Here is a 26,229-nt window from a genome sequence, read left to right as displayed (position 1 = left end):
ACCTAAAACGTATTCCTTCTTCACGTGATGGGCTGAAAGTTTCATGCTGAATGTTTGAAGTCTCAGGCAGACATCCACAAGAGAATTTTAAAGCCTTCTATACATTTAATGAGTTGCCAGTCATGCAACTGGAGAGTGAAAGGGCAAGATCACCGGGGATAAGACCCACCTGTGTGGACAATTGAGGGCAGAAACAATACTAGGCACGTGGTAGATGCTCATTATGTTTTCATAATCATGAATTTCCAGACAACTGCCGGATTTGATTCTAGTTCTTCCCCTGAGTGACTTGGGGCAGGTGACCAAGCTTCTCTGACCTTTGGTAACTTCTGTGAGACGGGGACAGCACGAACAGCCAAGTAGCAGGAATGGGACATGATACCGACGGCGATCCCGTGGGATGCGGGCGTGTCCCGGGTCTACAGCTCGCCCAAGGCACACCCACCTTCTTCCACGGGAGACTGAACAAGAAAGCCGTAAGCACGCCTGCGCCCCGCAGTGCTTACCCGGGAGCGCCGCAGTGAACGCACGCACGCGCACGCACGCGCACGCACGCGGCTCAGCCCGCGCGCTCCCCACCGCGGGCGGGGCCGACGCTTGCGCTAGGGACTCTATTTCCCAGCGTGCACTGCGGCGGCGCCGGCAGCTTCCGAGAAAGAAGCTCGACGCGCAGCTGTGGAGTTGTGGCAGGGCGGACCCCGACGCACACACAAACGCCGGCGCGCACGCGGTGGCGCCCCCGCCCCCGCCCCCTTACGCCCTGTGCTGGAGCGCGCCCGGGCGTGTGCAGGGCGGTGGCGCGGGCGCGGGGGCGCGCGGTGACTGTTGGGTTGGCGCTGAGGGGAGGAGGCAGCGCGGCCGTCGCCGTTGCGCAGATCCGGGCCGCTGTTGTGGGGAGGGCACCGGGGCCAGTGACCTTCCGGAGGCGGGAGCGAGCCAGGGGGCCCGGGACGCTAAGAGCTGCCGCCGCCGCCGCCATGAACAACTCGGGCGCCGACGAGATCGGGTGAGGACGCACAGAGCTGCGCCGCCGCCTCGGCCGGCCCCCTCCCAGATTCCGCTTGGCCCGTCAAGGTCACGCTGCGGGGCCGAAGCCCGGGATCCCACCGCTTCCTAGCCGGGGGAGGGGGATCCCGAGGGGGAACCTGGGGATTCTGAGGGTCCCCGCTGCTTCTTGGCCAGGGAGGGTCCTGAACGGGAGCCTAGGGGAGCTGGGAAGGGCCCACCGCCGCCGCGACCGAGTTTCCCGCTGAGGGACTCCTGAATGGGAGCCTGTGGGGCCTCGGAGGGGCCGCCGCCGCGCCCGAGTTTATCATTGGGGATCCCAAGCGGGAACGTGGAGGTTCTGAGGCCTTCACGCTTGGATTTCCCCCTGGGGGAGCCTGAACGGAAACTCGGAAGGGTCCCGGGCGCTCCCTCTGCCCCCGTGCCTAGATTTCCCGCTGGGAGACTCCAAACCTGTATGTACAGGGTGGGAGTCTCAGTGCCTGTGTTTCTTCTGGAGGACCGGAACTGGAACCTGGAACTGGAGGACCGGAGGGTTATGAGGCGCCCCCAGCCCGCGCACAAACTTGGTGGGTCGGCGCACGTGGCGGACCCGACGCGGGGTTCCGGTTCTGCAGCCGCCCAACTTTTCCCACCGCAGACTCTGGGCGGCATCCCTCCCTTTCCAGTGTATCCCTCCTCCTCACAAGTGCTAAGAACAAGGAAGGGTCACAAACAGAGCCCTCGGGCCAAGGTCAGGGGGTGCTGGTTCGGGCACTCCGCGGCGTCTGTGACTTGTTTTTACGTTGATGGAGCGCCTTCTCGCTCTGCCCCCACTTAACCCCCCCAGGGGTGTATTTAAAATAAAGAAAAAGGGAAAAGGCGGGTGGGCAAAAAGTCTTGCTTCTGAGGTCTTTTCTCTTGGCGCAGCTATTAGAGCAGGTTTGTTACAGCTGTTTCCCTTTAATTATAACCTTGTCTAACGCTGAACCAGCCGAGATCCCGAGAAGCTATCCCAAAGGAGCTAGAAAATACATTTCTGTCCTGGTGGAGGGGTTTGCTCTAGTTTTCTATGCAGAGACCAGCTCCCACTGCACCAGCGTAATTTTACAGTTAGATTTTTTTTTTTTTACCTGAAGAAAACTGCAAAACAGTGCGGGCTGCTTTTCCGTGGTCTTGTGTATATTTCTTGGGGCCCTTAGCTTTGAATAGATGTTTTTTTTTACAAAGTAATTGATTTGGTGAGTCAGTAATTGTTTGCTGGTGGGAGGCTGGCATCACTGGGCCCATATCCGGCTCCAGCCACTGCATACACCTAGGACTAAAATGTATGTTGTGTGCTTACCCTCTCCCAAAAAACCCATACCATTTAGAGGACCCATGAGGAAAGCACTTAACTCCAAGCTGGTTTGTTTTTTTCTCCCCCCACCCTCCTTGTGAACTAGAAGGCTGCGTTCTGTTAGGTAACTCAAAGGTTGCAGCACTTATAACAGGAAACTAGGAGGCAGGGAAAGAATTGTCATGCTTCTCATATCCATACCACAGGCACATGTCTTTCCAGAGCACAGGGGTCTTTAGGCCTGGACTGCCTTCCCTTCTCACCAGGAGAGCAAAGACTAAGGTTAGGGAAGGAAGGGAGTCCGGAGGCCCATTAGGCCTGCCCCTCAGGAATGCTCATGGGGAGGAAGGGATGCCTGGCATTTTAACCCTTTGACTTGTCCCAACTCACAGATCCCAGCCAGGATCCGAGCCCAGATCTGGACCTTCCAGACCTGTGGGCAACTTGGGAAGGCTGCAGAGTGAGTAGCAGAACCAGGATTGGGCCTAGAGATCCTGCCTGGAGATGTTCTCTTCCCATCCGGGTAGGATGGTCTGTTTTAAACTTGTAAATCACAGGTGTCCCAGAAACCTTTTGTTGCTTTGCAAGTAAAAATCTTGCCAGAAAGTACTGAGAAGTTTCTATTTTTTGTGGGGACCTTGTTTGTGATGGATGTGGAGTTCCGGGTTCATTCTGATCTCCTTGCTATGTAGCTTTGCTAGTCAGGCCCCCTGGCGATGGCCCTTTTGCAATTTTCTGTAAGAGGAGCAGGGTTTCAGCTTTGGTGGGGTTACCATGTGGGAGGTGTGTTGTGCTCAGATCCAAGCAGTGGCAGACATTATCAGGAGGTGGCAGGTCTGAGTGATATCTGGTGACAGCCACTCTCACCTCTGACCCTTCTTTGCTTTGGTGTCTGGTCTTTGCCCCAGTAGCTCCCCAGGGAGCACTTGACAGGTAGGAGGGGCTATTCTCCTTTCTTTTACAGACACACATGTGTGGGTGCCTGGGGCACCATTCTTCCTTGGTCTATACTCCTGAATTTGTCTTTGAAGGAAGCACTTCCCCAGTTCTTGACTACCTGAGCTGGCTTAGAAAGCAGCATAAACTCTGATGGGAGAATGGAAGCTGGGTGAGACCACTGGCTTTAGTAGTGTTTTTAGCATCCTTCTTTTCATAGCTAGAACAGAGTAAGGGCTAGGTCTTGAGGGCAAAAGGATAACAGGAGTGGTGGAAGTCTCCTGTAGTCACATGTAGCCCTTTGTACCTGATTTGTGGAAAGCTAGATGCCTTCCCTTCTAAGGAAGGACTGGCAGTGACAGGCACTCCTTCCCCTGCTGTGACCTTGGAAAGTCAACTTAAAGGCCCCTTAGTTCAGATTCTCAGTTAGAGTCTGTGGGTATATTTCTGAGGGCTCCTGCCACTGTGTTGGTGCTCCTGGGTACTGGGGGGAGGGCTCTCTCCATTTACAGACAGACAGAACCACCCAGAAGTGCTTTGTACCACCCACCTCTGGGACAGTCAAACTGTGTCAGGAACTGGAGAAAAGTGAGGAAGATTTTATCTGGCACACATGGTCCTGTTTTGGTAACCAGGGACTGGTAAGACAGGGATGCCTGCATGTCATTTAGGGCAGAGTTGCAGGAATGGAAAGACTTGAAGGGAAATGAAGCTGCACTGGGATCATTCCAAGGAAAGATGGGGATATGGGGTGAATCCACAGCTGCTCAGTCAGAGAGGCTGCAAGTAGGTGACCTCAGCAGGCTGCAGCCCTGGTGCTGGCTGAGTGATGGCATGTGGAGTGGTTCCAAGGTGGAGCACTTGACTCCTTCCTGGTCTTTCTGGGATAGTTTGTTGGAGAGACTCTGGAAGTAGACACCCCTAAGTTGAATTCGGGGGGGCTTGAGAGGGTGGGGATCAGGAGCAGAGTGGACTGTAGACTGTACTTGTAAATGCCTGTTTGTGCTGATTGCCCAATGATGTGGGAGGAGTCATTGGTTTGCTTCAGAGGGGGCTTTATTTGGGGTGGACATTTTTCCTGTATGGGACAGGGCAGTGAGTGGAGGGACTAATGCCATCACTCAGCACAGACAGTCCTGGGGTTTTCTTCCGTGTCACACAGCCCCCACAGTTGTCTAGGAGGGGATGTTCTTCCCTGCCGGCAGGAGGGAAGCCTGAGTGTTGAAGGCAGGAGCTGGCATGGGGGGGGGATTTGGGGTGAGGACCATGGACAAGGGCTTTGTGTGCCCTCCTAGGACCACCTCCCTTCTGCAGGGAAATGAGGACAGACAGACTTAGGGAGATCAGGTCCCAGTGTATTCCCACTGGAGACCAGGAAGGTGCAAACATAGGCTCTGGGTAGAATGTTCTTTGAGAAGAAAGGGTCATTTGCTCAACAACTAACTGGTCTGGGCCCTTTGCCCCTGCCCCTTGCTGCCTTGGGTGGCCTTCTTGCCAGGCAGGATGGAACTTTCCAGAGCCTGCCAGTGTGCTTCCACGGCAGAGCCCAGAGTGGTCAGCCCCAGCCAGGGGAAGCCACTGAAGACTGACTTTCTGGTGCAGATACTACATGGTTGCTCTGAAGGCCACAGAACAAGAGTGGGGTAGTCATCCAGAAACAGATTTGGTTTCAGCAGGCAGAACATTCCAGAGGAATATTAACTGGAGCCTGGTGCCTGGTCGTTTGTACAGAGCCCCTGTCAGGAGGAGGTCACCAACCCCTCTTGAGGGTACAGGCCCTGGGAGCAAGACAGCCTCTCTCAGATCCCCCAGGTGGTGGGTGGCATTGCCTGTTTCCTGACCTTTGTTCTCATGGGAGGACCTGATAGAGCCAGGAATTCTGCTCATGGGTTTGGGAAGTGCAGGGTCTGTGTGGCTCTGACATCCAGTTTCACCTGAGTAATCTTACCCTTCAGAGCAGGGAAGGGCTGGAGAAGGGAAGCTGGCACAGCTAGACAATCCCTTAATCTGCAGAGTCTCATATGTACATGCTCATAGACTCCTGAGGTTCACATGGTGCCAAGTGAGTCGGTCTGGGCTGTTCCTGGATGGCCAGCAGGGTGAACAAGCCTCCCGCTGGTGCCAGGACTGCATGTCCGTGTGTGTCTTGCTGCCAGGGCAGGGAAGAACTGTGTCTGGGCTTGTCCTGTGGGGTCCTTAGTCTCTGGGGTGTCGGAGCACCTGTTTCTCACTCACCATGGTGAGGTTGGCACCGAGGGCCATTTTTACTGTATTGATTACAAAAACATAAGGCTCAGAGGTTAGGGCTTTGTGCTGGGCTGTGGATAGGTTCTTGCTACCGTGAATCAGCTGGCCTCCCAGGACCTTCTGGAACCTTCTGTGTGCAGACTGGGAGAGTGTACCCTCAGAGCAGGAGCAAAGAAAGTGGAAATACATAAAAGTGCCCAGCATGCTGCCGCCCAGCACAAAGTCTAGGCGTGTTCTTCCCGCTGCATAAAGTGATGGTCATACAAGAGGCACCTCTTACCAAGTGTCTCAGATATCTATGTGTCAGTGCTATTGTTTCAGAAGAAACCTAAATTCTAGTATTTCCTCAATGATGAGAATTTCCTTATTTATAATTCCATATAACTTCAGATTTACAGAATAGTTACAGATTAGTAACAAAAGTCCCCAATATATTTTTTAAGATTTTATTTATTTATTTTTAGAGAAGGGAAGGAGAAGGAGATGGGAGAAAGTGAGAGAAACATCAGTGTGCAAGAGAGAAATCCATCAGTTGCTTCTCGCACACCCCCAAGTGGGGACCCGGCCTGCAACCCAGCCATGTGCCCTGACTGGGAATCGAACTGGTGACCTTTTTGTTTGCAGGCCGGCACTCAATCCACTGAGCCACGTCAGCCAGGGCTGCCATATTCTTTATCCAGCCAGATTCACCAGGGGCTAATATTCTGCCCCATTCGTTTGTGCATGGGTCTGGGTTTTTTTTGTTTTGTTTTGTTTTGTTTTTGTTTAGCTCAAATTTAGTAAAGAAAATGCAAACAATTACTGTTTAACAAGAGACATATCGAAAACAATAACATAAGAAAGCTTATATAAAAGGATAATTGGTCTTCTGTTTCTGGCAATATTTGAGACTAGCTATTTAGCCTTGGCCCTGTGACTTGGTTGGTTGGAGCATCATTCTGTGAACCAGAAGATGTCCTGTTGGGTTCCTGGTCAGGGCACATGCAGCACACACATAGCCTGGAGTTGGATCCCCGGTCGGGGCGTGTACGGGAGGCAATCAGTTGATGTTTCTCTCTCTCTCCCTCTCTTTTCTCTGAAATCAATCAATAAATTGAAAAAAAGGTGATAAAAGACTAGATATTTAGATGAATCCTACTGATACAAAATGCATAAAATGCAGGGCACAGCATTATTTTAGAGAAGTGTTTAAATGCGTGGTTGAAGAACATGTGTGTACAATTCAGATACACAAAGCACAAGAAGAATGCTGCCACGAGCAAAAATCTGCAGAGAAGCCGAATTGCAGAATAATACTTGCAGAGACAGCAAGTACTAGAAGTACCAGAGACTAAATAGAAAATATATTTTTAAAATATTTTATGGGAAAAATAAGATACTGAAAATATGATGAATAAACAAAAGACTATCAAAATGTCTTGTTTGAAGTAATACCAAATAGAATTCTAGAAATAAACATAAGTGAAAATAGAACTACATAGACACTAAGTTGAAAGTTAGGTACAGCTGAAGAGATCATTGTAAACTAGCTAATACTTATAAACTGTGCTGGGGTCTTTAGTGAAGTTTTTGAGAGGAAGTGGTGCCCTCATGCTGCTTTGTGTGGACCTGTTCGTGTGTTCCATTTTCAAGAACAGAAACATTCTCTTGAATGCACACAGTGCAGTGATAAAATTGGAATGCACGGTATCGATGCCAGGTTATCCATCCACGGGGCAGATGCCAGTTCTGTCCATTGTGCAGGTGATGGGGTTTCTAGTTTTTTCCCTTTAATGCCTGATTTTGAAATTTAAATAAGAGAAGGCTGGAGCCTGGACTGGTTTGGCGGGTTCTTCCTCAGTGGGTAGGCGGTGCAGGTTGATGTGCTTGGATGGGCAGCAGCTTTATTACTTTACTGTTCGGTGAACGCAGTGCTAAACAGAGGCTGGTGTTCTCTAAGGGAATTGAGGTTTGTTTTAATTTTGTTTTTGAGGATGCTTAAGATCTCTTTTCCTGCACAAAGCTGCTTTTCCACACCAAATCCTTGGTTGTTCCCGTTCTGGGGGACTGGGCAAATGGGCAGTTCCTCAGCAGCGCTAGCCAGCCTCTGGCCCTTGTCATTCTGTGCCCCTACTGGGTGCGAGGTTTCAAGGGGTTGGGTGCACTGGGTGTGGCTGGGCCTGAGTCACAGCTTGCTCTGGGCATTGCCTGGACAGTCCTTGGAGAGAGGGGCACAGACAGAAGAGGCTTCCCTGTCCCCTGCCCCCCGCAGTTGTTGGAAAGCAGGAGGCCTGCAACACAGTTTTAAGTTAATGAGGCCTAAATGTGAGCCTCGCTGCTGCTTGATCTGCATGTTCCCTGGAACCTCTTCTTACCTAGCTCCCTTCTAGGGCACTGGAAGAATAGCCATGGCTCGACACCTGTCCTGAGTCCCCTTACAGTCCTCTCCAACCAGGTGGCCTGTTTGTTGGCATTTTGAGGTTGGAAGTAGTGGGAAATTGTTTCTCACACAGTAAGTTTAGAATGCCCTTCCTTAGAGAAGAGGCAGGTTGCAATAAGCCCCTGATGACAGTCCTGCTGTCATAGGCATTTTGCCAGTGGTTGGTATACCAAGGCTTGAGTCACCAGATGGAGCAGAGGTGACAGTTGTGCCTGTTACCTTGATGTTTCTGCCCTTGGGCAGAGGGCAAGGCTTCCTGTCTGGCGGTTCTCTTGGTTGCTCAGGAGGTAGGACTGTGGTACGCTTCGCAGGGTCCTTGTGTCTGAGGCGGGTACTGAGCCTGGGCCACCTGCCAGCATCTGAAGACCCGCCAACCAGTGCCTCAGTCCAGCTCTGAGGGTGACAGTAGTAGTGTCCCCTTTTCCTGGGTGAAACAAGCAGGATGGAGAACTGCCACCACTGCTGCTGGAGCCCCCTCCCTCTACCTTCTCTGTCATACCTGCCTCCAGGGCTGAGGCTGAGGCTGAGGCCGAGGCCGGTGAGCATTGTACCCTGTGGAAGCTGGGACAGCTGTGGCATCTTGGTTCACTCCAGGTCCAGCCAGTTTGAAGGTGGCATGAGAGGTGGGAAAGGCAGGGACTGCCACGCCTCTTCCTTGTATAGAGCCCTCCTCTGGGGGCAGTAGGGGGACTCTGGGTTCTGGACCCACTGAAGGCAGACACAAGGCAGGTAGGCTTCAGGGATGATACGGGGTTCCTCCCGAATCTTCTGATGTGTCTGCTTGAAAGTACAGCCCAGGCCACCCTGGGGTGGACGATGTGGGCTGGGCATCCAGTGCTGGGTCTGGAGCTCTGGGGACCTTCCCAATGATTCGTGGATCCTAGCTCAGGACCATAGGGCGCGTATCCGAGGCTTTGCCCTACAGACCCTAACCTTGCTGTCATTCTGGTTTGTCACCTGTGTTCTCAGATCTTGATTGAAAATGAACAGAGTTGCAAGAGTGGTAGGGTAGGGACTTGCTATGGTTGTAGTCTGTGTGCATGTACAATTCACTATGTTATAACACTCAACCTGCTGTGTTGGCAGGTCTCAGAGTTATATTTTGTATCTGCAACCAGTGAAGGCAGGTGATAGCCGAGGCTATCCTGTGCCATTGCTATGACTGTGACAGTGTCAGCGTGTATGCGTGAACTCCTTTGGTGGTGTGGATTACTACCTTGGAAGGGGTCAGATGGGTGGTGTCTTTAATGCAAGAACCATTTGACCCTAAATGTTTTCTTGTTGAATTGCAGGAAGCTGTTCGTGGGCGGTCTTGACTGGAGCACCACCCAAGGTAGGTGCTGTGGCTGGGTGCCAGGCGCTGCAGATGGACTGACCTTGGTTTTCAAATTGTGTTGTGTGAATTCATCTCTTGCTATTACCTCGGGCTTCTTTAATTCTTGATTGATTTATTGTCTTGATTTTGGGGATACAAGGGCATTCGATTGGGCATTGGCAGGGGCCAAAAGGAACGCAATATTGGCTTTGAAGTGGTTAATTTTGTCCTGATGCTTCACAGCAGAATTTGGGAATAAATTAGACTGTAGATTCCTAGCTCAAGGTAGGTCCTGGAGGCAGGAGGACGATTGGCATGAAGAACGCGATGGTCAGGGCTTTGCCCAGCTGTCAGTGAGTTCAGACATAGCAGAAAGAAGCTTGTTGTTAAGTGGCCTTCAAAGTGGTTGTTCAGCATTTTCTTAAACTTCACTTTCCTGTATGCCTTCACCACAGCCATGCTTAGTTGCAGCCTTTCTAGTTTATATGGAGACGTGTTGTACCCATTGTGTGGAGTCCCCCATTCTTCCTCATGTGTCTCCTGTCCTTTACCCTCTTCCCCTGCCCCCAAATTAGATTAGTCTGTTTAAAAGAGACTAGTTGCACACTTTACTGTCAGACTGATGAACCAGGAGAGTGATGCACGTGCATGTGTTTTCATGCCAGCTGTGACGCTGTGCTTAACACTCTGGTGTGTGTGTGTTTCTGTCCCAATTTCTGAGCAGAGACTCTCCGCAGCTACTTCTCCCAGTATGGAGAGGTTGTGGACTGTGTGATCATGAAAGATAAGACAACCAACCAGTCTCGAGGCTTCGGGTTTGTCAAGTTTAAAGACCCCAACTGTGTGGGCACAGTGCTGGCCAGCAGACCGCACACACTGGATGGGCGAAATGTAAGTGTCCAGCTGCCCCGAGCTCCCTGCCATTCTCTGTCATTTGACCTTCAGCTCCCTGGGTCTGAGCTTTCATGAATGTTTTTATGTTAAGGACTGTTTCCTGTGGGGGTGATCTAAAAGCATGACGTCTCTGTGTTTGGGCTGGAGGTCGGAGTAGGAAATGGATAGGGACATGGTGTGAATTGATTAGGGAGAGTGCTCATGTGCTGTGCTGCTGCCTGCTGTTGCTGATGCCTTCTTTTCTAGAAGAAAAGAGCTTCACATTCACCCCTGAATGTTTAAAACTTTCTACAGATTGACCCAAAGCCATGCACACCTCGGGGGATGCAGCCAGAGAGGACGCGGCCAAAAGAAGGCTGGGTAAGGGGCTGGGTGGGTGACCTTGCATGTTCAACAGCCAATTTAAAGGGTACATGTGCCTTTGTTGTTGTTTTTCGATTACAGTTTACATTCAGTATTACTCACTATTTTCAATTGTATTTCACAGTATTTAGACAAACGTGCCTTTGTTCGGGTGTTTGTACGTGTTAAGATTAGGAGTAACAGAAGGTCTTCTCCTGAGGATTGCTCAGATTTATTCAGTGCTGTAAAAATTTTTATCTTGTAGCTAAGAAGAAAAATTTTAGTAGTCTGCCTTAAAAAAAATGACAGCTCACACCCATTACCATCTAGACCAGGGGTATCCAAACTTTTGGTGTCTCTGGGCCACACTGGAAGAAGAGTTGTCTTGGCCTACACATGAAATATGTCACAACATGCAATCACAAAAATATCTCATAATGTTTTAAGTAAATTTATGATTTTGTTTTGGTCTGTATTCATAGCCATCCGGGGATGCATGCGGCCCGCGGGTGGCAGGTTGGACTCCCCTGGTAGAGCCTTAGGTTTTGTCTGTCCCAACTGCTCCCAGACTGCCCAGGAGGACCAAGAGCATCTTCTCCATTTAGTCCCTCACTCCTCTCTGCTTGGTGGCTTGGTCATCCTTGACTCCAAGGCTTCTACCACCCAGCTCTGTGGCTCTCCTCCAGACACGAACCTGGTCACCGGTCGCTGGAATAGCCAGTGTGATGACTCTTGGGGGTTCCCCGTGAGTTGTGTGTGGCATTTGGTGCTGGGTCAGTTGGAGCAGACCTGTCCTCTTGTTGCTCCCTGCCCACACCTCCCCTTCTACCACCCAGTCATTTTCAGAGAAGACTCACCCAGAATGCTCCCATCCTTGCAGAAAGCCCTACTGAACAGAGCTGGGCTGGAGGCTGTTAAGAAGCTGTATGTAGGCCCCTTCACATGTGACTGACTGATCACGGGTCTAGGTGGAGGCTTGAGACCTGTATTTCTAGCAAGATCCCAGCTGCTGCTGGTAGACAGGGGCCTCAGACTCCTGAAATCATTTTTATTTTTCCAGCTTTCTATTAGGAAAGTTTCCAAATTACAGAAAACTAGATTCATTATTTGTTAATATTTGCAAAGTTATCTATTAATATCCATCTCTGCATAGACCATTCCTACCTTCTGGATTGTGCATCTCCTAAAAGCATGGACCTCTCACAGAACCCCCGTCTCCCCACAGCTAAAATGCTCATGGTGACAGTCAGTGTCACCCCTGTCCACACCACCATGCTCACATTTCTGGAATTGTCCCACAGGCAACCTTCACAACTTTTCAGACTGAACTCCAAGCAGAGTTCAGATTCCATTTGGTTATTAACACCCTTTAGTCACTTGGCAGCTTTATTAAGATAGAATAGGCTCGGGCCATAACCTACACACCAGAGGAAACCTTGCCCACCCTCAAAATTGCTTATCAGTAGCAGTTGGGACAGCCTGGCTGGTGTGGCTTAGTTAGAGTGTCGTCCCATACACCAAAAGGTTGTGGGCTTGATTCTTGGTCAGGGCACATACCTAGGTTGCAAGTTTGATCCCGAGTCATGGTGTGTACAGAAGGTAACCAGTTGATGTTTTTCTCTCGTGTCAGTGTTTCCCTCCCCCTTTCTCTCCCTCCTCTCTCTAAAAGCAATGAAAAAATGTCCTCCTGTGAGGATTAAATAAAGTCTTTTTTAAAAAAGGAAGCTGGGATGACTTAATCTTGAGCTCCTTGGGTAGAAAGAAGAAGGAGAATAGAAGTAGAAGGTGTGGGAGGGGGGCAGCATTGTAGAGCAGGAGCTGAGTTTTGGTTCCACCCAGTGAGTGCAGGTGGGCCTGTTTCCTTCACATTGGCACCCCCGAGTGACAAGCTGGGTTCAAGCATTTTCCTCCAAGGTAGGTGCAAGGTTGTTCCACAGATAGTAGGATCAGAGTCAGGGGTAGCGAAAGACAAATGATGGAGTGACTCTTCAGTTACCAGAACTTTCCATCATCATTGTTGGTCACCAGCTTGAAAAAAACAAACTCATCAGTAGTTTTAATCATGGAGGCCCCCTTGTGTCTTCCTTATGCTCCTGAAATGCTTAGTTTCGCAGTATAGAGCTTTAGGTTATGTAGCTGTCATGGTTCAGAATAATTGAACATAGTACTGTAGTCTGTTTTTAAACGCATTTGAAAAACAGTGATGCCACAGTGCTGGATCTGGTCTCCGGGAAAATGCTGTTCTTGGTTCTCTTTGAATTCACTGGACTTTCAGAGTGTTTGGTAGCTTTAGTGCCTCTGAAACCTATACAGACACTCAGAATCCTGGGGAGCATGTTGAGGGATCCACACATGGACTAACCCATCTTTCCCTTCTTGACACAGCAGAAAGGATCCAGGAGTGATAACAGTAAATCAAATAAGATATTTGTCGGTGGAATTCCTCACAATTGTGGTGAGACAGAGCTCAGGGAATACTTCAAGAAATTCGGAGTGGTGAGTTCTTCCCTCACCGCCAGCACCCAGGCAGCACCTGCTCAACTCCGCCTAGTTGAGACAGGCATGATGAAGCCCTAGTCCTGGGGAGGCTCAGCCTGGCAGCTCTGTCCTCTTGCTCCACATCCCCCAGAACAGAATAACCAGAACCCCTCCTTTCCTTCCATGGCCATTTCCCATCCTGAAGAGTAGTCATGGCTTTTCCAGGCAGATGTAAAACTCTACAGGCTGGTATCCGGGAGGCCTTCTGGTGGGTTGTGAGGCACTAGGGAGTATTGTTGAGAAGCCAGCCTGCTATCTTTCAATAGCAGTAGGGGGTGTTCCAGATCTGGTTCACCTGGGACCTTGGGTTACCTCCTTCTGCCCAGGACCCCAGGCAAGGTACCCTCCCCTGGTAGCTGCAGCTGAGGACAGAGCCTGGCGTGATAGGGGACTTTTAGAGCAGAGACTGTTCCAAGGTCCTTGTATGAGCAGCCGGACCTCACTGTAGGGGGGGCCTTGGCCTAAGCCCGTTGCTCCCTCTGGAAGCTCTCGTTGCTGTTTAGGCTGCCCGGCTTCACAAGAGATGTTTGGCCCTGTGTCTTGCTCAGTATTTCCTCTGTGACACAGACCTCCTGAGGGTGGTCCTATTTTCTACAAGAGGATAAAATCCTTTAGAGTCTCGTGGGGGGGAGGGGGTTGGAGTTAATCAGGGCCATACAGGGAACTCAGTTGTCATGGGGTTAGCAGAGGAAAAGACGGGGATAGGGTGCCGGCCTTGGTGGGGCTGTTGCACAGGACTTCCCAGGCTTCTGTTGCTCAGATGCCCTGTTAACGGTGTGGCCCTGCCTGCTCTGGCTGTGTCGTGTTTGTCAGGTGGCACCTGAATGTTCAGTGGTTGGGACCAGGGTTTAGGAGTGCCAGAGTGCTCGATAAGGTCCTCGCTTGGTGAGTGGGTGAGGGGTTGATGGGCAGTGAGGGCCAAGTGAGCAGGACAATGGGGGCACTGACCCACCAGTGCTCTGGATCATTCCATCCTGGCATAGTGAGTGAGAGGGTTACCCCATGGGTCTCCTATTGTCTCCCCTGTGGAATGGTGGCCTGGGCCCCTGACCCCATGAGTCTTGGACAGCATACCCTAGAAGGCTGGCCTTTTGTCTCAGGACCTACCCCAGACTAGAGACTTCCCGGCAGGCATTTGGCTTGACTCCTGTCATAGCCAGAGGTGCTTGTGCGAGCTGTGGCACCCAGATCCTCGAGTGGCTGTTTTCTTTTGCAGGTCACGGAAGTGGTCATGATCTACGACGCAGAAAAGCAGAGGCCTCGAGGTAAAAGAGATGGAGCTTGTTCTTCTTGACCTTTCCCCTCAGATGGCAAACTATCTCACAATTAGGTGGTTGTTGTAGTGAGAAAAGGGTGATTTGGAGACAAATGATTAAAACAAAGACTCTTCCTGTGCAGCCCCCAGCTTGTCTGTGCTTCCCAAGGTCAGACATTACTGTCTTTTTTTTTTTTTTCTTTTTGGCTTATTCTTTTAAAGTTTTTTACAACTTGACATGAATTTGAACATGGTGTCTGTTCTTCAGTGTGCACTGAAAGACTTGTGTTCTTCTCCATTGTGAACTCCTTAGTTACAACTGTCTCCTGCCTTCAGCTCACGCCAGTATAGTCTGTCTCCTGCATTCAGCTCACACCAGTGTAGGCAGAAGTCTCATTTCATGTCGTCAGGCCAGATCTGCTGCAGCTCAGCTTGAACGTGGAGTTTCCTTTATCCATCTCATGCTTTTTTCTTGTTTTTCTCCTCAGTCAGTGGGGCTGGTGGGAGGAGGGGCACGTCCCTACCTGGGTTCCCTGAGCAGCCCTCCCGTGCACGTCTGGCCTGGGCCAGCCGCCACCCAACCTCCATACCCTTTTCGGTTTGGAGGGGGTTTGTTTTATTTTTGTTTTGTTTTGTGGCTGCTGCTGTTTGTTCCTGCCCATCTGTTTTGGTTCATCAGCCGCTTTGGGCCCGGCTGGAAGCTGATCTGCTGGTCCGGGCCCTGCAGCCCTTGCCCTGCGGAGACCCCCTAGAGCGCTGGGCTGCTGCCCGCAGCATGCGCCCGCCGTGCTGGAGAATAGTTTGCCATTTGAACTTCCATCCTCTTACTCCATGATTAAGTAATGTCTCCTCCCTTCATGTCGATTAAGCTGTTAAGTCATAGTCTTAATTTTAATGTAGACGTACATGCTTAGTGACATATTAAGTGTTTCATAATAAATATAGTAATGTTAAGTAAGTTGTTTTCCTTTCTCTCTGTGAATTTTTGTGATTAACGATCTCTCTTTAGATTTCTCTTCTCCAGGTGTTAAATTATATCACACAGGTACAGGCCATCCTGCAGTCAGAGGAGGGAGCGGGCTTTGCTCCAGTGGGGTGTAAACGAAGTTTCAGTGTGTTTCTGTGCCGCTTCCTCAGTGGTGATGTCGCCTCTTGACACAGACGCGTCCCTAGACGTCCCGCCCCAGGCTCCTTACCCACGAGTCACCGCCTCTTGTGCCTTAATGGACCTCGCGAGCCCTGTGGTTTCAGATACTCCTGCACTCTGAGAAAATGTTACCTTGTAATATGTGTTCATCACCTATGCTGTATTTCACTATTGCCTCCGATCTTGTGAAGCCTCAAGATGTGGGGATCCTGAGGGCTGCTCTTAGATTTTCCAGGTTGGGCCCCTGCCCCCCCACTTCTAGGCCACCTGTGGTTTTCACCCTGGGCCTGGGTTGGGGAGGCAGGCGGGACAGACTAATGGGGAGAGCATTTTGGGCTTGACCCTTGGGCCCACGTTCCCCTGTGGTGCACGTTGTCCTCAGCCATCAGGCTCTGTAGGTCCCTGAGAGTCTCCATGATTCCCCGTGAGCACTAGGCAAGCACAGGGCAGGAGCGCCACCCGGAGCAGCAGTTGGTCAGCCGGGTGTCCCAGAAATAGCTCCTTCCTACCGTACCTTCCAGAAGCTTTCGCTAAGTCTTTGCATCATTTCACACTCCTTTGGTCGGTTTAAGACAGTGTCCCTGTCCTGGAGGTTCTGTGTGTATCTCTGCTGGATCGTGAGCCCTGACCTCTGGCCCACTCAGCTCCGCTTCGGCCTTTGCTCACCTCTTCTTTTCTCCTTATCCCCATCCACCCCAGCTTTGTCTCCTCTCCTGTTTCGCTGTCATGGTTCCATTTCTTTCCTCAAAACCATATGTATATTGTGTGCGTGCATGTGGGGAGGGAACACTACTGAAGAGAGCTCCTGCATCCCAGCTGTCTGTATCCTTCTCTGTTTCTTATTCCATCACGGTTTTCCTGTGATCTTGCCAGGTAGTCTCAAAGATGGCCGCCCTACCCACGCAGCACAGGCCTGCCCCTGGCTCTGCAACTCTGCCATAGAACACTATTCACCTTACCCCCCAGAGTGCTTATCTTCAACCCCTTCTTGCTGCTGGCCCTTCCCCTCACGCATCTTTTGTTCTTCAGGGTCTCCTGGCAGCTGTCTGCCAGCTGTCCTTTTGTGCTTAGAGCCAATGGGCCCTGGAAGCAAGGGCAATAGACTGAGGACCAGACACGCCACGTTAGCCGGGTGGTCGCGCTCACCCAGACCAACCAAACTTCGTTTATACTGCCACTTCCTTGTGTTTGGAAAATGCTAAATTACTTTCTCTTTGAAATTCTCTTTGATGACATGGTGCCTCTTGCTCTTGCTGCTGACAGCAGAGTTGACCTGCTGGAACCCGTTGTGGCCTGTATCTTTGTGTATTTTGTTATGTAGATATGTGCAGATAGATACTGTATACATATGTATGTGACTTTGACAGGACTCCTTGGGCTTACCCAACAGTGTTGGATAAGCCTAGCGAGGCACTAACTGTGGTAGAGACCGTAATGTTAACGCCTAGGACAATATATGGCTGCTGTCAGCACTAGCTACAAAGCAAATTGCAAGCCGAGGGGGAGAACCCTGGGTTTCAGTGGAGCAACAGTGCGCCCACAGCACCCGCGACCTAGGCGGGGTGCTGGACCACTCCCTGCCTGCATTTGTCTTACACAGAATATTCTAGCACCAATATGGCACACCCTGCCATGTTTCATGGCCCTTGTTGTTGGGCTGTCCGGCTGCCACTCCCTAAGAGATGCCCTGGCTGTTCCAAAGTATCCAAGCAGAATCCTAGCTCCAGCTGGGCCCAGGCGTCTGGCGGTCCCCCACCTCAGTCACTGGCCGGGTAGGCCCACAACCCCCTCCCTCACTTGCTTTGCTGAAGCCCTGGGTTGATCCTTCGGCCCGTCCCTAATACTGTTCATCATCCTGTTTTGTGTCACAACACCCTGCTACCTTGATTCACTCTTCGTCGTTGGCTAGGTTTTGGATTTATTACTTTCGAGGACGAACAATCAGTGGACCAGGCTGTCAACATGCATTTTCACGACATCATGGGCAAAAAAGTGTGTAGTTGTAGTTTTATTTTACCTTAAGACCAAACCAAGTCTCAGGCAACTGAGGGATGTCACTGGGAACGGAAATTCCTTCACAGAAAAGATCTGGGCAAGAGGTACTGGGGCCTTCTGCTGTTGGGTGGGACCTGGACCTCCGGTGATGGGTTGGGTGGCAGGTGGGCGTCCAGTGACATCACAGGTTGCCTCAGGCTTGGTTCCAGTGACCACTCCTTCAGATGTCTGTACTGTATTCCAATTGTTCCATCCCACCTGCGATGGGCAGCCAACCTTTGAGAATAGGTTTCTTGTAAAACTGAAAAAAATGTAAACATCCTGAAGGATTGGTTGTTTTAATTGGGTCACTTACTGTGAAATTCCAGTACCAACCACATGCTCTCGATAGTACTTAACTCCATGCAGTCAAGTGACCTCTGGTTGTTTCATCTTCATACTGTGTTGCCACCATGGAGGTAACTTTCAGAAAGTGGCCCTTAACTCCTTGTTTGCCCGGGCCCTTAGAGCCTTTGGAGAAGTTAAAGGTAAAATGAGTAACTGGTAGAAATTCTGCTGTGTGGGATTTCTTACAGTTAGAAAAGTCTTTGGGGTCCACGTCTTGGCAGGATCCCTGTTTGGGTCCTCGTAAAGCCGGCTCAGTGCACCCCGGTGGCAGTCCCTGTTGGTGTGTGTTCCCAGTTGCTCCTCGTTTGGTTCAGCATGCCCAGCCCTTCTGATTGAGACATGGGAGGGAGCATGGCACCGGGGCCTGCTCAGGCAGCAGGCCCCTAGCCCACTCTCTTATGTTTATCAACAGGGCAGGAGTTCATACTTACCAGAGGTTCAGGTTTCCATGCACGCTTAATACCGCTTGAACCCGGCTAAGCAGGAGACACACACCTTATTCTAACATTCACTGAAGCTCCCAGTTTAAAATCAGCATGAGGACTTCAAGGATGCATACCAGTTAAGAAGAACACGAGGTCAGAGGAGCCTCCCGCTCAATAGTTGAAGGACCTGTGACATTTAAAACTTGGAAGAAGTGTGGTTCTACTTTCCCCACTCTGGTTGCCAGTCCCAGCTCTGTGGGGTAGAGGGTGTCTGAGTCTGGCCTGCTCAGCTGACACTGAGGCGGCTTCTCATGCTCGTGGGAGTGTGGCTGCTGTCATGAGACCTTTATTGATCCCTGCCAGTTCTTCAGTGGGGATTTCCCATCGTGACAGGCGTGGGTCCCACTTGTAATTAAAACTGGAGTGGAGTGACTACACCTGAACTCCCATAGGAAGAGTGAAGGAAGTTTTAATTACAAGGGCTACTTTGCTTTGTAAGCGGGAGCCAAATTCCCTTGAGAGTATGTTAAGACTCTTTAATTTGAGCTCTTCGGAACTCCCTTGATCCTGCTGTCCTGTTGCCTTCGGCTAAGCGGGACTCTGTTCCCATCCATGGAGCAGCCTTGGGGCATCAGAGAAGTGGGGTTTTGTGCCTCTGTTGTCAGGCAGCACTGATGGAATTCTGACACATGATGGTTAATTAGCTCACCAGGCTGAGACCCCAAGGGTGACTGTATGGATCCATTGTGTCTCTTACTAAAATGTATCATAAAAACAAGAAAGTCCAGGATTCTCAAAGGCTGAGACAACCTTGGAATTGGGGCATCTTCTTGTCATCCGGGACAACAGCGTAAGAGGGGCAAGCACCACCTCCTGTTGTGCCAGTCCCTCCCCTGGCTGTGGCTCCTGACACGTCCAGAGAGGAAGGGTCCTGGGCTGCTGACCCAACACAGTATGAAGATTGCTTACTGATCCAAATGTCCATTTTATTGCATGTTTGTTTACTTTTTGTTAGATGTAACGTAAGGCTCTTTATCACATCCATTCCCTCTGACATTATTTTGAGTTAATTTGAGATTCTTTAAGCGTTAGCCTGGGGAAGGTAAGTCTTTATCTTCCTTTAGACATTTTAAATTAAAAACCTAAGTAAACCAACTGTGTTTCTCAGGTATGAGCTGAAGGCACAGGCAGGGTGGGTGGGCTCCGGAGAGGTCCCCCACCATCGGGGTGCAGCCAGGGGCTGGCTCCTGCCACTCCCAAGGAGGTCTGTGACAGGGCTGCTGTTATTGGAATGGTCCTAGTCTCTGTCCCGGGTTGATGAGGCTGTTGAAGTTGGGTGCTGCCATTTTAACTTGACTGGGAGACCCTTGTCACACATAAAATGCTCAAGGGCCCCTGCTCTGCAGCACATAGGGCTTACTTAGCATGTCACAGTCACATTTGTTGTACCTGAGAAACATTTTTTTAAATATAATGATTAAAACAGAAAAAGCTTTTTAAAGAAGAAAGCTACTGGCCTAAATAAAGTTTATAGTTAAGTATTTAGTTTTAAGTTGTAATAAGATGCTAAGTGTAGTTGTAAGTTACCTGAGGGTGTGTCTGAAGGGAAGGGGCCTGGGATCCGCGCATCCTCCTGAACCAGACCTCGGTTTGTCTAGGTGGAGGTTAAAAGGGCTGAGCCTCGTGACAGCAAAAGCCAAGCACCTGGACAGCCAGGGGCCAGCCAGTGGGGGAGCCGAGTTGTGCCCAGTGCTGCCAATGGCTGGGCAGGCCAGCCCCCACCCACGTGGCAACAAGGATATGGCCCACAAGGTAAGGCTTCAGCCCAGCAACCATACCCCCTCCAGCAGATTTAGCGCAGAGGTAGGGCTCCCTACTCAGCTGGTTCCTCTTTGTCACCAGGACCACTTCAAGGGCGGAATGGCTCTTTGTGGTATACGTGGATCCTGGCTAAATCCCTGTTTAGTGTTTGGGCCAGCGGGGCTATAGTGAGCATCTCTGCCCTTGCAGGTCTGAGATACCTCATGTCCTACAGCCCTTTCTCTTTTCTAGGGCAGGGCTTCCAGGGATAGGTCAGGAGAACCTGGTGCGTTTTGGAGACTGGTGGCCAGCATGTGGTAGACAGACCACAGTGAGGGTGAATGTGGCCCTCCCCCCCCCCAGCTGGTAGACTTTGATCACAGGCTTCTGGGCGATGTGGGGCTTTTGTGTGGCTGGAAGGAGAGTCCTACCTCTCAGGCCCTTTGCGTCTGTCCCTCCCTGTTCCCCAGGCTGACATCAGCTGGGCTGTCAGGTCATCTGTGTAGGGTCCGCAGAGTGGTTAGGGATACCTTAGCCAGAGGGTTGAGGGGCCCTGGGACAGGATCTGGAAGCCTCCACCCTCATTGGAAACCCAAAGGAGTGGCAACATCCAGAGAGGCAAAAGGAGGCCAGGTGGGCCTGTCTGCAGCTAGGCACCTGACACCTGCGGTTTCACAGAGCCGTCTACATAGCTTGAGGCTTTATCTCTGCTCTCTCCAGGGCTGTTTCTTTTAAAACCTGCATTTTATTGTAAAACAGAACAGTTCTGGTAAACTATTTACTGATTCCAGACACTCATCCACCAGCAGGTGAAGGACCCATGCTTGGCCAGCATCCTGGCCTGAGATCCCACATGTGTACCTGAGTCCTTGGCCCTAATCTGTGGGTAACCCTGCCATCTTTTTTTTTTCAAGTCCTCACCCAAGGTTATGCTTGTTGATTCTAGAGAGAAGAGGGTTGGGGGAGAGATTGATCAGCTGCCTCTGGCATGTGCCCCAACTGGGGGTCAAACGCGCAAACTTAGTATGTGGGATGATGCTCCAACTGAGCCACCTGGCCAGGGCTCCCCTTCATCCTTTTTGACTATTCTATTGAAGAACCAGGGCCCTCTGACCTGATGGCTTTTCTTGGGATCTTTCCCTGTGGAAGAGGACATGTATAGCAATACTCAGCATTGTCGAGATCACAGGACATGTCCCTCAGGACTGCTACATCTTCCCTGTGTCCAGTGGGGCTCCAGGAGGGTCCCGCCAGCATGGCAGTCATGATCCAGGGGTGAGAGGGCGGGTTCAGCCCCCAGTTGGTGACATGGGGCTGACACAGCACTAATCTCCATCTTTGTTTTCTGGTTTAGGAATGTGGGTGCCAGCAGGACAGGCAATTGGTAAGTCTTTGTTTGGGAAACAGGAGGTGACAGTCCAAAGTGCGGTGGGCCTGAGTCTGGGTAGTTGGGGACTACGTGTGCCATACTCTCTCTCTCAACCTGTGTCCTGTGTTCCAGGTGGCTATGGACCCCCGCCTGCAGGAAGAGGAGCTCCCCCGCCACCCCCGCCATTTACGTCTTACATTGTGTCCACCCCTCCTGGAGGGTTCCCCCCTCCACAAGGCTTCCCACAGGGCTATGGGGCACCCCCGCAATTCAGTAAGTTCTTGGGCCATGGGAAGCCTTTGCTACACACCTTTTACAGACTGCCTTTTGTTTACTCTGGGGGTGCAGCCTGTCACGGTTCCTCTGCATGGAGGAAAGGGGCAGGCCAGCCTTGTGGACTTGCACATTTGTTGGCTTTGGCCTGTGGGCTGACGCCACGGGCTCTGCAGGACTTTTCGCAGCACAGAGACTTCACTCTTTCTCATGGTTGTCCCTTGGAATGGACCTCTGGACCTGATCTTTGTGGCTCAAGATTGAGGGAACTTCAGGTCTTGATTCATTTTTCTCTGTGCTTTGCTTTGTGGTTAAAGATCTGGTGGTTGAACAGCCAACTCGCCAGGAAGGTTAGGGCTCTCCTCCCGCCCCGGCACCTTCAGAACAAAACAGTGCGTCTGTGTGCTGGGATCTGGGTTCCTCACTAAAAGGGAATCCCTCACCTAAACCAGAATGGCCACATGTCATTCTACCAGCGTAAAGGGTCCTATGCGGGCTTTTTCCTATTAAGTTCTTGGGTGTGTCACTTTTGGGGCAGCATTGTGGACCAAGACTGGGCAGTTCAGTTCCTTGGCCTAGAGCAAGGCCACATAATGACCTTGTGGCTTTTTACAGAAAAGGTGTGCTCTCCTGGCCTAGGTGAAGTCTATTTCTAACAAGACGAGAGAGCGAAAGAAACAGTATTTGCAGTCTGAGGACAGCGCGTGGGTTGGCTGTAACCTTTGTTTTCTCAAAGCACATGGATTGTGCTGTGCTGGATGGTTGACTTCTGTCCTATTAACATTCCCAAGCAGTGACTTCTACTTAAATTACTAGCCAGCTCCCTGTGTCTCACCTGTTCACAGTTTTCATGTTGGTCTCTTAACCCTTGTCTTCGGGGCCTGGCCGCTCATGCATTTCAGCTGGAAATCTGAAGGTTCCGTGGCCAAGCCATGGGTGAGCATGGTGTCCGTCTTTCTGTCCTGTTTGTTTGCAGGTTTCGGCTATGGGCCTCCACCTCCACCGCCGGATCAGTTTGCACCTCCAGGGGTCCCCCCTCCACCTGCCACTCCAGGGGCAGCACCTCTGGCCTTCCCGCCGCCTCCATCTCAGGCTGCTCCAGACATGAACAAGCCCCCAACGGCACAGCCAGACTTCCCCTATAGTCAGTACGGTGAGTGGCTGTGCCTCCTGCCTTCGTCCCTCACAGGTGGATTTCCCGCCATTATTCCCAGGTTGGGTGGTCCAAGTTGCGGGGAGTGGTTGGAGAGTTCGTGTAACCCAGGATCGAGCAAGTGTCACAAGAGATTTAAGTTGCTTGGGTTTTTGCCAGGGCACTAGTCATAGAAAAGCATGGATTGTGCAGCAGTTGTTCCCTGTGGGTTTGGGAACCTGAGGCCTTGGCTGGGCCCCCATAAGGATGGTGTGAGGGAGGCTGTGATTGCTGTTTGGCCGAGGGCATCCCTGGCAGGCTTGTCTCGTGGGTGTCTTGAATATCTGAGTACAGAGTGCAGGCAAGAGTGTTGGCTGGGTGGTCTCAGCTCTGGTCTGGGGCAGGTATTGGCTTTGGCGTTGGCTTCATGCTTCACTTGAGGGGCTGGTCATGGAGTAGGTGCTTCTGAGTCGGGTCTGCAAGGTGACGGCTGAGTGGGGGAGCTTGTGTGAGGACAGAGTGTAGCCTAGGGTCTCTCCACACTGGGTTCAGTTCCTTGCCAGTTGCTAGGTGCCAGGGCCTCCAGGGTTCCTGCGAGAGTTTTCAGCCCCTCATTTCCCACTTCATGGTGTGAACTGTAGGTCACCCAAGACTGCAGTGTCTGTGAGTCGGGCCACTCTCACCCTCCAGTGCAGTCCCACCAGCTGACCAGATGCCCCCCAGCACCCCTGCATCGCACTCTTCTTCTTTTCGGGGCCTTGCAGGGCTGCAGTCACTGAGCACATGGGTTCTCGACCCTGGCGAGCAGGACGTGTTGGCGGCAGACGTGTGAGCGGCCCTGGGTGGGGGTGTACCTGATCTCGAGAGTGTCTTCTCCCTACACCCTGGGGTAGTCACCCTGGTCTCGTCTCTCGCCAGGCCTGGGTACCTATTCTCAAGACCCTGCGGGCTTCGGGCCCATACTTTGTTTACACTCTTATGGTCAGGCTGAGCAGTGATATGGCCTAGGTAGGTGGCGCCTCCTCATGCATGGTCCTCACCTGCCTGCACCCGGGCACTGGACGTCACCTCCTCTGCCATCCCGGGTGGGGTGGACCCATGCTGCCCTCTGGGACATGGCCCAGGAGCTCTGCCTCCAAGTGTGCTCCCGATGGGAATCTGGGGGCCCTGGGATGGCCGTCATCCAAAGTGTGTGGTCCGGGTGGGCAGGGAGCAAAGGTAGTACTGTCCCTTCTTCCAGAAGTGCCTTCGCGTCCTCCAAGGTCAGTGGTGCAGAGTCAGGGTCCTGTTTAGTGTAGGGACCTGCCCCACCCAGATGGGCTCTGCAGGTGTGGCCAACTTGAGTCACTGAAGCCTCATGATCAGTATACAGGTCCCACCCATCCCGCTACCACTCAGTGTTTCCCAGTGCTATGGAAGCCTGGGCTCTGGAGGGAGTCGAGGCTCGGGGGAGGACTGGCTGGAATCGGGTGCATTTGGGAGGGAGGGAGGGAAGTAGGTAGGTTAGAGTAGATCAGATGTTTCCTTAAATCCTAAAAGCTGTTTCCTTAAACCCTAAAAGACTTTCTAGGAGCCTGAGGTCTGCAGAACTGGGCCAGGTGATGTGTGTCTCCAAGCCCAAAGGTTTCTTCTCATCCTCAGCTCTGCCACCAGGGCCCCCACCCTGAGTCTGTGGGGACAAGTGGAAACTGACCAAGAGCAGACAGGATAGACTGGGTCCACGAGGTCTCTCCGACTCTTTTCTTTCCCTGCAGAGACAGGGTCCTGCTAGGGTTTCAAGGTGGGCTTTTCTTGAGACAATTTTTCCTGGAGGCCCAATGACACCAGGCAGGAATGGGACCCCGGGTCCTTTTGGTGGCACTGGCTCCCCTGGCCACTCACTGTGCTCTCTCCCTGCAGGTTATGGACAGGACTTGGCCGGCTTTGGGCAGGGCTTCTCAGACCCCAGCCAGCAGCCCCCCTCCTATGGGGGCCCCTCAGTGCCAGGTTCTGGGGGCCCCCCTGCCGGTGGAAGTGGCTTTGGACGAGGTCAGAACCACAACGTGCAAGGATTCCACCCCTACCGACGCTAGCTGGCTGGCGCCACGCAGATGGCTAGATGGCTGAGACCCAGATTCAAAACTTGTGAACTCGTGACAATCACAAAACTTGGCAGAAAAAATTGAGATTCAACCGTGGGGGGGGAGGGGCAGATGTGAGGCTCTTGGAGGCGGCTGTGGGTGTCTGGACTGGAGTTTTTAAATACATTTCTTTCTCTAACCCATCAGCACAATAAAAAAAAGTCACTGGTTCAACAACAGGGTTAAAAAAAATGTCTTCAGCTTTAATTCAAAATTTCAGGTTTCTTTTTCTTCCTTTTTTTTGAAATTATTTTCCTGAGCCTTTTGTTTTACCGTATATTGTAAACTTTTATGTTAAAGAAAAAAATATACATTTACAAATTGTGAGATTTTTAAGAGAAATTTTCTACAGTGTATACTGGCTTATTTTTTAATTTAAAACAGGGTTTCTGTCGGCACTGGTGGAAGTGAGGGGTGTTTTTGGTCCCCGTACTCCTGGCTTTGAGGGTTGGGACTCATTGGTCCAGAAACTCTGGAGCTTAAAGAAGCAATCTACTGAGCGTGTTTTGTTTTTGTTTATTCCTTGCTTTTGTTGATTGACCTGCCTGGCGGTATCTGCAAGTGTGCCATGGTGCCACACCGCCTGGCTCAGCTGGCAGCCACCCCGCGTCCAACTGCAGACAGGACCAGGAGGCCTTGTCAGCCCACTTCCTGCGCATGTGGCTTCAGGGCATCCCCACTGACCAGTTTGACCCTGGTTTGAATAAAGAGAAGTGCGTTTGGATTAGAACCCACGTTGTGTCATTTGTTCCCTCCCTGCCAGGGCAGAGCCCCTGCCCACGGAAGGACCTGTGCCTACTCTGGCTCCTCCATGGTCTTGCAGCTACTTGTGGCTTACTTGAGTGTGTGTGTGTGTGGGGGGGGGGGGGCTGGACCCTGCCTCAGTGGGTCTGGGGGTCTTGGCATTCTGGCGGATAAGGGTTTTAGGGTGGTCAGGTAGAGGCCTGGTGAGAGCTGTAGAGCCAGTGCAAGAGGCCCTGGGCTCTAGGGTTCATGGCTACTCACTGCGTGTCAAGGAAAAGGCATCCAGACAGATCTAGCCGGGGACTGATTGGCCAGGCCTCCCCAGTCCCTGTGGGAGTGGCACCTGGATTGTGGCCTTGGGCAACCTGCTCACCTTTGCACAAACTAGGCTGTTGATTTTTAGAGATGTGGCACTGGGTCATCCAGTCAGGGCTTTGGGATGAAGCATGGTGGCTGGGACACTTACAGGCCTAGAGGCAGACTGGGCCAGGCAGTAGGGCAGTTTGCTCCCAGTCTTTAGGCTCAAGTCCACCTAGAGACAAGTGAGGAGTCAGGGATTAGGAGGCAA

At 51.5% G+C, this 26,229-nt stretch overlaps 1 protein-coding gene across 3 annotated transcripts; it reads left to right on the top strand.

Annotated features, from left to right (window-relative positions):
- The first annotated feature begins 798 nt into the window (after positions 1 to 798).
- Positions 799 to 25,647, top strand: DAZAP1 (DAZ associated protein 1). 3 transcript variants are annotated; one of them, XM_037042369.1, is made up of 12 exons: positions 799 to 1,006; positions 9,218 to 9,258; positions 9,965 to 10,131; positions 10,429 to 10,494; positions 12,862 to 12,972; positions 14,231 to 14,279; positions 17,326 to 17,408; positions 19,882 to 20,035; positions 21,378 to 21,407; positions 21,525 to 21,665; positions 22,642 to 22,818; positions 23,716 to 24,243. In XM_037042369.1, exons 1-12 carry the CDS (start codon positions 978 to 980, stop codon positions 23,793 to 23,795), a joined length of 1,128 nt encoding a protein of 375 aa, XP_036898264.1. In that variant the 5' UTR covers positions 799 to 977; the 3' UTR covers positions 23,796 to 24,243. The 3 variants fall into 3 exon arrangements, with proteins under 3 accessions (XP_036898264.1, XP_036898263.1, XP_036898262.1); XM_037042368.1 differs by lacking the exon at positions 23,716 to 24,243 and adding an exon at positions 24,697 to 25,647 and having other exon boundaries at positions 803 to 1,006; positions 12,865 to 12,972; XM_037042367.1 differs by lacking the exon at positions 23,716 to 24,243 and adding an exon at positions 24,697 to 25,647 and having other exon boundaries at positions 805 to 1,006.
- Positions 25,648 to 26,229: the final 582 nt, after the last annotated feature.

The sequence above is a fragment of the Sturnira hondurensis genome, unplaced genomic scaffold, assembly GCF_014824575.4.
Source record: "Sturnira hondurensis isolate 20B ecotype Veracruz unplaced genomic scaffold, ASM1482457v3 Scaffold0003693, whole genome shotgun sequence".
In the NCBI taxonomy this organism is placed as follows: domain Eukaryota; kingdom Metazoa; phylum Chordata; class Mammalia; order Chiroptera; family Phyllostomidae; genus Sturnira; species Sturnira hondurensis.
Note: the sequence above shows the minus strand (reverse complement) of the source record. Positions and strands in the feature narration are given on the sequence as shown.

Coding starts and splice junctions, on each gene's coding strand:
- DAZAP1 (XM_037042367.1), top strand. CDS start 978: ATGAACAACTCGGGCGCCGACGAGATCGG. Junction 20,036..21,377: donor ACAAGGATATGGCCCACAAG/GTAAGGCTTCAG, acceptor TTTCTGGTTTAG/GAATGTGGGTGCCAGCAGGA. Junction 21,666..22,641: donor TGGGGCACCCCCGCAATTCA/GTAAGTTCTTGG, acceptor GTTTGTTTGCAG/GTTTCGGCTATGGGCCTCCA.